Source organism: Electrona antarctica (genome assembly GCF_951216825.1).
Source record: "Electrona antarctica genome assembly, chromosome: 24".
Lineage (NCBI taxonomy): Eukaryota > Metazoa > Chordata > Actinopteri > Myctophiformes > Myctophidae > Electrona > Electrona antarctica.
The window spans coordinates 4,888,807-4,902,453 of NC_136803.1; the positions used below are offsets into that span (position 1 = coordinate 4,888,807).

The following is a 13,647-nucleotide window of genomic DNA, read 5'->3' on the forward strand; positions in this document are numbered from 1 at the left end:
AGGACAGACACATTTTAACAAGAGAGAAATGGCAGGCAGGCACACAGACATACAGAGAGACAGACAGGCAGGCACACAGACATACAGAGAGACAGACAGGCAGGCACACAGACATACAGAGAGACAGACAGGCAGGCACACAGACATACAGAGAGACAGACAGGCAGGCACACAGACATACAGAGAGACAGACAGGCAGGCACACAGACATACAGAGAGAAACTCTACAATCAATAAGAGAATGATTAGTCCTGATATCCTGCCAGTGCTACTGGTCTTTAATGGCTATGTTTGTTGTGTGTGTGTGTGTGTGTGTGTGTGTGTGTGTGTGTGTGTGTGTGTGTGTGTGTGTGTGTGTGTGAGTGGTGGGCGTGTACGTGTGAGTGTGATTGTGCAGAGGTGGGTCAGGCCAGCCAGGGTTAAGCCATCCATAAAGACATGGGAGTCAGATATTGTAGATAAAGGCCGATCTCAGAAATGCACTCGCACTTTCATCTGATCTACACCCTCACTATACCACTATATCACTGTGTAGGTAGAAGATTACCAGTAACACTTCTACTACTTACGTGTGTGTGTGTGTGTGTGTGTGTGTGTGTGTGTGTGTGTGTGTGTGTGTGTGTGTGTGTGTGTGTGTGCGACGTGCTTGCGTGCATGCGTGCGTCTGTGTGTGTGTGTGCGCGTGAGTGCGTGCGTGCGTGCGTGCGTGCGTGCGTGCACATACATACACATACACGTGTGTTGTGTGATAGAGAAAAAGAGACAAAAGGAGAGTGTATGCCTCTTGCTTCCATGCATGTTCAATCCAGTAAACAATTTTGGCAACATTTTTCTTGCTGTGTCCATCTATTATCATAATCCACGTTCACCATGTCAGCATCGATTTAGTCTTCAAAGTGCTTTGATGCAACCATGGAGGCTGGAGGAAACCATATGCAAAGTCTGGGAGGAGAAATGGAGAGCGTGCATGTGCTCGTGTGCACGTCTTGGCCGCAGTAACGTCAATCACTGTCCATAATTTTGATTTGGGTTGAAGGGGTGAGGAAGTGTTTGTGGTTGGAGAGACACATCATGCAACTAAAAGATCAGTAGATCACAGACCCACAGGCTGCCATGGCCAAATGTGTGTCCATCAACAGCCATATGCATATGTGTCTTGTTGTGTAGCATAGCAGCCTATGTACTGTAGGCTATTAACTACTTTCAAGCTAGTGACTATTTGGGCATTATAGGCAAAAAATATTTTTTTAACTTTAAAGCAGCAAATCACTGGGGCCCCTTTTCCACCAAAAGAACTTTGGTTCTAGATTTGGTTCTGTTCTAGATTTTTGGAACCTTTGGTACTTTTATGGAACCGGAGGCCATTTTTTGGTTCCACTTCCAAAAACAACTTTTTAGGGTTATGAACTGATTCGTTTTCAGTGGAAACACTCTGAACTGGTTCAATATTAGGCAGGGGAAAAAGAACCGAACCGGGTTCAACCCCGGTGGAAAAGAGGACTGGGGTGTCTAGCTAGAGACTCAAGGCCTATTCATAGTCTGGATTTTCGGTGGTGAGGTGACCACCGCTCCGGTGGTGAGGTGACCACCGCTCCGGTGGTGAGGTGACCACCGCTCCGGTGGTGAGGTGACCACCGCTCCGGTGGTGAGGTGACCACCGCTCCGGTGGTGAGGTGACCACCGGACTCCGGAGCTGTAATAACGTGGATCGGTGGTGGAGTAAAAACAGAGAGAAGGGCTGGGGCGGTGGTTTGCTCTTCACCGCGGCTCCATGACGTCATGTCGTAGTTGCGGTGGTCACCTCACCACCGATAAATCAGACTATGAATAACGCTTCAGTCAGCATTGGTTGCACCGTACAAGTCGACCAATACATTTCTCACAGCATTTCCCAAAGCACTTTGGAATGCCAACACCATCCAGATTCACTGATCCACCCGTTTCGAATGTAATCACCCCTTAATCAAGAGACTGTTCGTGATCAGCAGCTTAGAATACAGCCAGAATGTCATAATCACACATACTGGGAAACGTGGAAGTGAAACTATGGGAGTGTTTGCTTTTTGTGACCATGACGGAGGCGTGCCACACGCCGTCTCTGGTGGCCTTGAGCCACGTGAGGTACCGCCGAGCGAGGCGCCAGCCGAGCGAAACGCTGTGCTGAGCGTTGCGATGGCCACCAGAGCCGACTCAGCGCCGTTCGAGTTGCGTCCCGATAGGCAGAGAATAGTAAATATTAGTACCCCCTAGTTTCCATGACCCGACCATAGAGTTGGCCCTGACACGTCCAGCAGTCGTTTACCAGGCTGTCAGCACCACGCTGCATGCGTGCAGTCCGGGTGAACACAGCCAAACACAGACACAACGTCTAGTATGCCAGTATATTGGCCATATTCCAACGTCCTGATAACGGTTGTTTTCGTGTATTTAATGCAGTGCTTTGCTTTGAGCAAGCCCTGCACCAACCACACCGGTCTAATCCACACTGAGGATTCGACAGAGTAGATCAACTCCCTCTTAATCCAATCAGCACCAACAGCTCTGACATGAAGGAGTGGACGCCACCCGCCGGGAGATAATCTCATATTCCCATGGATTCTCCTGGATGTTGAGGATCAATCAAGTAGATTTTCGTTTTTGCAATAGTTACTGTATGCATGGGGAGGGAAGAGGCCATGACCTCCTTGATCCCTGGCCACTGTAATGGTAACCTTTAACCCATAGGAGGACCATAGAGTAGTCCTTTCCCTCTAAATATAATATAGTGTATGAGATTATAGTCCCTGGATTATAGTCCTCTATGGATTATATACCTGCAACAATCAAATGTAAATTTGAAGTTATGCAGGAACGCCTACTGAGTGGCAAAAAACGACTTTCTGGCCCATCCTTCCAAACAGAAAGGTCCTACTGTACCTGACTGCATTAAACAACGTTAAACTCACATTGCACTCACTTTACCACTCGATTTGCCACTCCCTTTATGCATGCGGAAATTGCGGATACACATTGAGAAGGCAGCCTCAGCACATGGCATATCACGAGGGTACTTATAGATAGGGCGAACACACACAGCACACACCTTAACAGAGAAACAGTGACATGCTTTGCATGCACTATCACACTGCAGCTAAGCTACACACTTTGCATGGCTGTGTTCAAGAAAACATCATACCATAGCAAGGCTAAAGCATAGAATTCATCTGACATACACAAATGGATTATTCTGCCGCAGGCTCAGATTGCATCAATCAATTAAATACTGAAAATCGATATACATTCATGCTGCACAGATACAGTACATGTAAAGATTTTTGAGCGAGTGTGCGAGCCGTGCGCACAGGCACGCACACTGTAATCACTAAAAGAGAAGGCTATTAAGATGAAAGGCTGAGTCATAACCTTTGATTCTTAACTGATTCCTGAACTTACAAGTTAGATTTAGGACCCCGGAAAACTAGAAGCAGATCCACGTGTTTCTAATGGGGATACTTTGGAATTGAAATTAAATATGGAGTCGAATGTTATGGAGCTATTTGGGTTGAGTGCGCACAAACAACAGAGACGGGCATAGGCCGGGCCACCCGCTGGCCTGGTGGTCCAGGCGGGGGCACCCGCTGGCCTGGTGGTCCAGGCACCCGCTGGCCTGGTGGTCCAGGCGGGGGCACCCGCTGGCCTGGTGGTCCAGGCGGGGGCACCCGCTGGCCTGGTGGTCCAGGCGGGGGCACCCGCTGGCCTGGTGGTCCAGGCCGGGCGGGGGCACCCGCTGGCCTGGTGGTCCAGGCGCATGCCACATAGGCTCTGGCCTGGTGGTCCAGGCGCATGCCACATAGGCTCTGGCCTGGTGGTCCAGGCGCATGCCACATAGGCACTGGCCTGGTGGTCCAGGCGCATGCCACATAGGCTCTGGCCTGACAGGGCGCTGCGTGTTCGGGTCCCGCTCATGATGACCTTTGCTGCGTGTCTCTCCCCTTCTCTCTCTACCTCTTTCCTGTCTATCTTTGTAACTATCAATAAAGGCAAAAAGCAAAAAAAAATCATAAAAAAAGAAACCGCTCAAACCGCAGTGACAAAATCAAAGAGTGACTCAATTTCCCACCAGGATTTTACGCATGAAAATAAAATATAAATTATTCCACATACCCATATTGTAAGGCAACGAGACATGGTCACAAAACTTCAACTGCTATGTCTTGTGGGATGTCACTAGGGCGTGCACTGGGTACTCCTCATGGTAGTAGAAGAGTGAGGATATAATCTGTTAATAATCAAAATTCACATGTACACATATTTTAGAATCTATATTATGCTACAACGATCGAGGCAAGGATTTAAAAGTATTATTGCTCTTACAGGAGAAATTGCTTAGGGGGCACGGTGGCACTGGCACAGTCGGTAGTGCTGTCGCCTCACAGCTAGAAGGTCCTGGGTTTGATTCCCGCTGGGGACGCTGTGGGCGTGTTCTCTCCTCCGCGTCATCAGTGCCCATACCCGAGGTGGGGTTGGCCAAAGGGCCTTTCTGTGTGGAGTTTGCATGTTCTCCCTGTGTCTCCTAGGGTAGGTACCCTCACAAAAAACAGTAATCCTGGTCTCTAAACTGCCTCCCCCTGCCTCCCCCCCAACACAAAAATGCCAAGAGAGGCCATGCCTCCAACCAGCCCACCATGACCCATTACATGTGTGCCGTCTATAGAGCGTCGCAGTCCCGCCCCTTACCATGGACCAGGAAATGATTCTCCGTTCATTTTCCTCATAGACATTTCAGAAAGTATTTATTTAAAGACGTTTACGCCGCGGACAAAGCCAACTCGAGTCGTGATAAATCATGACAACAAACACAATTTTTTGGGCCGAACAAATAATTAGAAAGAAGAAAAAAACACTGTTTTCTTCTTTGTAATTATTTGTTTTGTCCAAAATATTGTTTGTGTTGTCATGAGTTGTCACGACTCGAGTTGGCTTTGTCCGCGGCGTAACCGTCTTTAAATAAATACTTTCTGAAATGTCTATGGGAAAAATGCATTGGGATTCATTTCCTGGTCCATGGTAGGGGGCGGGACTGCGACGCTCTATAGTGTCTCTCTCTCTCTGTGAACTCAGTGCACTCCTTGAAATGTCAAGTGTTGACGTTGTACTGCAAATGTCTGCATTATTTTATCTTTAAAACCTTTTAATGAACATGCAGATATTGTCTCTGACCCTTGGAATTCCCCCTTAGGCTACTAAACTATAGACTACTACTACTACTACTAAACTATAGACTACTGCTACTAAACTATAGACTACTACTACTACTACTAAACTATAGACTACTGCTACTAAACTATAGACTACTACTACTAGGGAACAGCTTGTGTTACGTTGTGTTGTCAAACGGTCCCGTTGGTCACTTATGATGCAGTGCGACCTGATCGACGGTACTAGTGTTCCTCCTCATAAGTCAAATGCAGTGGACGTGGATTGCATTGGAGTCCTCATCGCATCATGGCACATTCTGGGAAGGAGTATTTGCATTGGAGCAGAACAGCTAGGTCCCTGTTTAGTCAACACCGATGCTGTTTTAGCCTGAGGTGCTACATGGATTATACACCAGTTTTCAGAATGATACCCATTACCCAATGACAGAGTGCAGACTAGTAAAAAGCAGGTTTTGTGTCAAATGGTCATTTTCAACACATTGTATTTGTTATACTGATGTTATACAGTTAAAGGACCACTTCGCCACTTTTCAACCTATCTTCATATGATTGGTCCTCACTAATGTTCATGATAAAATAGCACAATTTCCTGTGTCTTATAGGAGGGCTGTGGGCAGTTCAGAAAACCGTCCACATCATCGTTAGGCAGATTTATTTTTAAACAAGATTTAAAAAATATATACATAGAACGATGGCTTCCATTTTTGCGTTGCAACTTTTCAGGAATAGAAAGCCTGCAGTTTCTATTAGCTTGCCTTGGATTCCCCATCAATGATGTCACGGGACGGGTTTCTGAACTGCCCACAGCCCTCCTATGAGGGTCAGACTGAGTAAGATATTTATTTTTGCTATTTTATCATGATCAATAGTAAGGATTAATTATATGGAGATAGGTTGTGTTTTTTTTCACCTGCACTCCTTCCATGTTGACCACCATGTCCAGAGTTCCACCGGGCGGATGTGCGGTGGTTTACTCAGGCTCCTCCTCTTCCTGCTCGTCGGGCCCTTCCTCTACCAGGAACTGGCTCCGCCTTCTCCAGGGCGAGTTCTCTGGCTGTCAGAGGACCATGCGTCTGGAGCGGCGAGGCATAGCGCACGGCCAGCGTCACCACATTCTGCATTCTGAGACAGAGAGGGAGAGAGAGAGAGAGAGAGAGAGAGAGAGAGAGAGAGAGAGACGCTACGGGGTTAAAAATAACAACCCTTGTTATACATTTACACAGAAAACATTGCCCTGGCCACATCTAAAAAATATTGTAATATTGTAACACAAATGAGCATTGTCACAAACTGCAGCTAGAGATAAGTTCAAACAGCCCAACCTCGTTCAGAGCGTGCTCATGTGCTAACCCATGTTGACATAAAGAACTAAGCAAACAGGTGGACAGTGGTGGAAAAAAGTGCTCAATTTCACATGAAAGCCCAACTCAATACAAAGACTGTTACTGTGGACGACACACGCTGATAAAAGCATTACACTTGTTTACAACTTTTTCAATTCATCAGAACATATATATGTTCTCTCTCTATAGAGACGTAAAAATATACACTTAAACATAAAACATAAACAACAACAAACATAACATAAAATAAACAGGAAATCATGTAAGGGGGTAAAAAGGGAAAAGAAACATATACAGTAAGGGGTCAGATTTTATGGGGGCCAGTTTTGAATTGCAGCCGTCTGTAGGTGCCCTTTGAGAGTGGTTTTGAAGGAGTCAAGGGATTCGCAATGTACGTATAACTACTTCGTTAGGAATTGAGTAAAAGTACAAAAGTATTGGCATCAAAATGTACTTAAAAGTGCCAAAAGTAGAAAGCACTCACTATGCAGAATGTCCCATTTTCAAATGTATACACATTTTTTTTGAAAATAGCAGATCTACAAGCTCACAATGCCTCACATTGTGATCTTGTAGATTGGCTATTTTCAAATGGCCGAAATGTATGCTGAAGTAAAGTATTGGAAATTAGAAATACTCAAGTACAAAGTATTTTGATGTATTTGTACTCAAAGTACAAATACCTCAAAATTGTACTCAAGTACAGTAGCCTACTTAAGTAAATGCACATAGTTACTTTCCACCACTGCAGGTGAACGATCTTAAAAAATAGCATATCTACATCACATCACGTGTCATGCACGTTTTGCCATGTCATGAGCTTGTAGATCTGCTATTACTGCAATTAGACATACAACACAGTACTGTGTAAGTGGTAAAGAGAGGTCCGTGGTTGAGATCCCAGCCCTTATCATTTTATCATGAAAATCCACTAAGAGTTCTCTAAGAGTCTAAAGGGCAAGTGCTTCTCTGATGTTTCCCAGAGCAAGGCAGTGAATACACACAAATAAAACATTTCACTGAAGAAAACTTTATTAGAAACCATATCAACAATATAAAAAAGAAATACTGTAAGACACAGGGTTTAAAAACATCCAGCATAAACACATGAACCCTGAAAGAGTTGCCAAGACAGATCAAACAGAATAACTCAACGTTTCATGAGGAACCACAGGGGTGGCTTTGAAGCCAAATAACATGACATATCTCTGTCTCTGTCTGGTGGAAAGCTTGCATGTCCAAAAACTGCCACTTTTCACGTTCACCTTAAAGACATGCTGAAATAGCAAAAACAGCCGATCTGATCACGTGTCGCATCGTGCTGTGACTTGTGAGCATGAACCGGTTTGTGAGCTTGAAGATTGGCAGTTTTTGGCTATACTACAGCATAGTATGACGAAGTAAGGCATTCATTTACAAAAACAACATGTTGAAATAAGGAGATACAAGCTTTCTGTCTGTCATCAACGATATACGTATGTTTTGGATGCATGTCGTTGGGTTCAAAGCCACCCTGTCAGGGGTTGCATTATGCATAGGAATGGCTTTCCCTCAACATGACATGAATCAAAAATGTATTCAGCACTACTAATGTACAGCCTGCATGCTGAGAGAAACAACCCTTCCTATGCAACCCTCAATGCTGAAGAAAAAATAAATAAAAATGGTCATGTGGCTAAAACAAGTTTGAGAAAAGGAGGTTACGTACATACACATGTAGTTTTAACCCGTGGGTGAATACCTACTAGGGATTTACCATCTGGCCCAGAATGCAGGCTTTTTTTCTTCCCAATGGTGCCTTTGTCATGAAACTTAAGTGATTGTATCAAATGCAGTGGAGAGAAAAGCTATGTTGTGGAAATGGTGCCATCTTTTGGACGTTGAAAGTAATATAATCTAATATAATCTAGACAATGTAATATCTAGACAAAATCTGCGGATTGTGTAAAAAGCACAGCCCGTCAGACTGAAGACTATTTTAGCTGAAAATAAGGCTTGGTTTGGAACAGTGGCTGAGGCAGGTTGTGATCGTAATGGTTGAGTATTTCTCGTGAAGACCAATAGTCAAATAACACGTTGCTGTGAACAAAGAAATAATGTTCCCTCAGATGGGTCCCTCATGACTAAAGAGAAAAAGAAGGGGGCCAGGTACAGCTCCTCAGACTCAAGCTTCAGTTCCTCCAGAGCCTCCCTCTGAGCTTCCAGAGCAAGCTCCACAGCATCCATTTCAGTTATGTGCTGCATTCGTTTGTAACGCGACCACTCCCTTAAGTAGCAAAGCTCGTCGCTCGGCCTCCTCAAAAGGAGGGCAGGGGTGCAGAGCGTATCTAGTAGTCCTCACCCACAACAAAACCAGTTTATCCAGAAGAGCAGAGCTAACAACTGTAATATATCACGTATGGCATTAAACAAATAAAATACATTTGCTGCAAACGAAAATGTCTAGTGCACTTCCAAAGGAATTTATAAACGTCTATCAAATGCAATGAGCAGCAGCCAGCTACAGTACAAAGTCCATTCATTAATTATGAAGAAGAATGGCCGACACAGGAGAGAACGTCAGTGAACGGCATCTCGCTGCTTAGGAAATGCCCATCTGCGCTCTGGATGGGCTGCTGTATGCACACAGAATAACGCTTCCCTACTTCCTTCACAGGTGTTACCATCGATACAAATTAAGGCTCTGTTCCATTTAAGGCCTATTCATAGTACAGTTTCCGTTGAAGAGGTGACCACCGAAAACTACAACGTGACGTCACGCCGCGGTGGTCACCGCACATCTTTTCTAGAGGTGGACGCCTCTTCACCAAAAACTAGACTATGAATCGGCCTTTAGTGTGCAGTGGTTCTCAAGCGCTTTAATTCCAAGGACCCCCATAACTCTGAGTGTACACATTTGTACACACCCGTACGGGACCATTTGGAACCCACGGGTGTAGCAGAGTATTTCCAGTGAGCCAACATGCACATTGCACAACAGCAGCACCCTGACTCTGTTTGACCAGAATGGAACAGAGCCTTCATTAGTATCAGCGGTAACACCTGTGAAGGAAGTAGGAAAGGGGCACCAAAGTTCGTTCCAAAATGGCGTGTGTACATAGAGCCCATTGGACAAAAGAGCAGGCGGTAAAATGGCGAACCAACCAACCAGCGCCGTACGTCAGTCACAGTTTGAGAGGGATGACGGGCCAGTACTTGGGCTGCTTGCGGTCGCAGTTCCTGTCGAAGGTCAGCTGCATGGCCGCCTCCATGCCCTGGATCTTGGCGGCGGCTGCGCCGTACAGCGTCTTCATCTCGGCGGAGCGGCGCTCGCCGGGCCGCTCGGTGGGCGGGGCCACGCTGCCGAGCCATGCCTCCCGGTGCATGTCCCTGTCGGCCGGCACGTACGGCCCATGCTCGTCCGCCTCCAACTGCTGCTGCTTCTCTGTAGGGAGGACGGGAAGAGGGGCGGAAAACTTAATCCAACTAATGTCACACAGTGTCAATTGTCCACTGTGAGCCTGGGCGCTACACTCCCTCCACCAACCTAGGGAGAGCAACGGACTGACCTCATGCTTCCTTCATTACATGAGGAGTCCAAGACTTACTTCTTTTCACCTGACCTGTTTCACCTGTTGGACGTAGCGCGTGGAAGGAACACGGTATTCCAACCAGTTCCTTTCCCCTCCATCAGGTGCTCACAGCTGGCCAGGGGGAGGCAGTTTTAGAGACCAGGATTACTGCATGTTTTTTGTTGGGGTACCCACCCTAGGCCGGGGACACAGGGAGAACGTGCAAACTCCACACAGAAAGGCTCTTTTGCCAACCCCACCTAGGGTATGGGCACTGATGACGCGGAGGAGAGAGCACGCCCGATCGATAATCGATCTTAAGAAAATAATCAATAAGGTAACTTACTCAGCTCTTCCCTGTGTTTTTCCGTCTGGGCAAAGTACTGGCGCAGTTCGTCTGTGATCTCCATGTTGCTGACGTCACACTCGATTTCATCCTCCGAGCTGCTGTTGTCCTCGTCTCTCTCACCACGCCGGCTGTCCACCTCCTCATCATCGCGGACCCTGGCCTGCCGACTGCCGCCACCCTTTCCTTTATGTAGACATGGTTTAAAGCAAAATAAAATCCTAAAATGAATCTATTCTATTGTTAGTTTGAACACTTCAATCATCTTAAATATATAACTAATAACCGAAAATAGCCAATCTATAAACTCACAGCGCGTGACGCGCTGTGAGTTTATAGATTGGCTATTTTCGGTGCACAACATGATTCCATTGAAGACTGCTGTGGAATCCAAATGAACTTTAACCCATGTGTAGGCCTGTCACAATTATCACATAATAATCACCTGATATAGCAGTCGTTTTGAGATCATTACACTTATTTTTGCATAATCGTTTCCATGCTGAAAGGAGTTCATACATATTCAAACACTTTCCAAAATAGAGGAAATAGCGGATCTACAACTCCTACAACTTCCTTTTTTAAGCATAAAATTAAAAGATGTGGCCTATTCTATCCATAGTATAATTATTTATTTTGATTATTGGTGTCGGTCATTGTCAGTGATTTATTTACGAAGCCTAAGAGCCACACAGAAATGTGCAGTTTTTAGTTCATATTGTGTTTCATGTCAAAAGCTCAACTACTGTTAATCGCAATTATTTGCGTGACAATTAATTGTCAAGTACAGTCCTATACCTCAGTAGCTTTTAACCAGTGGCCACCAATAGTCCTTGAGGGGGTTGATGGAGAGTTGGTAACCAAATGGACCCTTAATAGAACTCTTGAAAAGAAAAGGGTCCATTTGTTTTCATTTTACGCTCTCAAGAGTTAAATTATTGTTGAACATCTACAATAATTAATTTACAAGAAGTCTACGCAATTAGAGAATGTAGAAGAATTGTTATTTTGATCAACGTTTCCTGTTGTCTCTTCTATGGTACCTAACGGCATGGAATTGTGAGACAAAAACAATCTTTCGTATTGGGTCTGAGAGGCTAAATCTCATCAAATGGTGGTCTGTGGCTCAAATGCCGAACAAATAATGGGCCTTGGTATGAAAAGGGTTGAAAACCACTGCTATATACCTGTATTCCAGTCTGCGTAGCGCTGCACAGGCCGACCGGGGGCCTGGTAGGGCTGGTACAGAGGGCCGTAGGCCGCCTCCAGTGCCTTTCGGTAGGCACGTCTGTGCCTCTGGTGCCACGACATGGCCAGCTGGTAGTGTTGCCAGTAGCGCCCGTACACCGGGTTTGCAAACCAGCTCGCAACGCTGCCAACCTCCTCCTGTGTCCATCCATCACAGAATTAAGATATGATTAGGCCTGTCACTCACAATTATTACATAATCGGCAAATCACAATTATTTCAGATAATCACAATTATTTTTTCATAATCGTCAATCGTTTCCATGTCCATACTTTAAAAAAAATTGCCCTGTGCAATTCGTGATTCCGAAGCCTAAAATAAACAGAAATGCAAATTACAGTGATGCAAACAGCCTGCATCCTGCATCCTTGGACTCACTAAATTGAGAAAGGACGCAATCATGTCACCCTCCTGCCCCGGGTGTCCTGGGACGCAATACTGTACTCAGTAGCCTACTGTAAGTAGGACTCATAAAATGACCACCCTGGGACCCATTACATTGAAAACATTACATCACTGAAATTGTAACATTCCAATGTAATGCAAAAAACACAATTAAATTGTTAATCGCAATTATTTGTGTGACAATTAATCGTAAACTTAAATTTGTAATCGTGACAGCCCCAGATATGATGAAACGTTATGGATCCCCAGAGGTAAATGGCTGCAGGTGTCATACATAAAGTAGCAGCAACAACAAGTAAGAATGACAGGAACATGACTATAGTCAAGAGCCAAAGCAATATAAATAAATACATAAATAAATATAACACAATTATTTACTTTAGGGTGGGAAATTAATAACGGCTACAAAATGGCTGGAAGGTTTGTCTTATTTGAAGTAAGAGATGCCATCCCAAGTCATTTGAAGGAAATGTTTGTTTTTCTCCTAATACACAATAGTCACATATCAGCACAACCTTTTTTTGTGAAACGATTAATACATTAAATATTTTTGCTTAATTTATTCTAGTTTTTGGAGAAAAACCTGAAAATACTAGTAGCCAAGAACATGAACATGGCTCATGCCCACTAACACATGTCTGTGATGAACACATGTATGACAGTCATGAGACTTATCAGACACTACTGTCAAGGCATGACCATGACCTCTGATGAATTGAAAATGGTGGACCCTGTTGTAAACATGTGTAATACTTTATCAGTGTGTCGTCCACACTAGTAATTAAGTCTTTGTATTGAGTTATTGTGCTTTCATGTGAAAGTGAAATGTACCCTTTCTGCAAACTGCTAAATACTTCAATCAATCAATCAATCAATCAAACCCCCTAGCTCTGTTAACACGGATTCTGTCCAGAGCTTTATAACATCCTAGCTCTGAGTCTGGTCCATAGCCCTAATGATTAATTCAACGGCAGCAAGGGCATTAGGGCTATGGACCAGAGCTAATAACATAATGAAATAAAACAGACACGGATCCCTCGTGGTATAAAAGGTAAACGATCATGTGGTACTGTGTAGGCTACTGGTACTGTGTAGGCTAAGTACTAACTTCCTTCTAACTGACAGAGATGCCACGTTGGAAAACGAGATGGGAGACTACAGTGGCAAATATAATCACAAACGAATAAGCAACCGGCTGAGCATAAATCACATTTATCCGACATTTCTAATATTTCTACGACAAGAGACATGCAGTAGGAGATATGTTTACCTCCATGTTGTTAGCCTGGCTGCTAGTGTTGCCAAATTCTGCGAGTGAAACAAGCAAACCAGGTATATGAAAACAAACCCAAAAAGAGCGACTATAGGGTGAATACAATATTAGCTACCGGCATATTTGTATACGTTCGCATCGCGACGCGTTGTGAGCTTGTAGATCGGTTATTTAAAAAAAACTGGCTTGGGGTCCTTGGCAGAACGAGAACATATTGAAATGTGTGCCGAGAATCACTGCATAGGAAACAAGCCCAAATTCCCAATTAAGCACTCAGTCACAG

At 44.7% G+C, this 13,647-nt stretch overlaps 1 protein-coding gene across 1 annotated transcript; it reads right to left on the reverse strand.

Moving 5' to 3' along the window:
• Positions 1 to 7,553: 7,553 nt before the first annotated feature.
• Positions 7,554 to 13,471, reverse strand: gemin8 (gem (nuclear organelle) associated protein 8). The gene is made up of 4 exons (XM_079495222.1): positions 13,362 to 13,471; positions 11,626 to 11,824; positions 10,439 to 10,624; positions 7,554 to 9,965 (listed from the first exon to the last, which is right to left on the reverse strand). The coding sequence occupies exons 1-4, from the start codon at positions 13,365 to 13,367 to the stop codon at positions 9,706 to 9,708; spliced, it is 651 nt and encodes a 216-aa protein (XP_079351348.1). The 5' UTR covers positions 13,368 to 13,471; the 3' UTR covers positions 7,554 to 9,705.
• Positions 13,472 to 13,647: the final 176 nt, after the last annotated feature.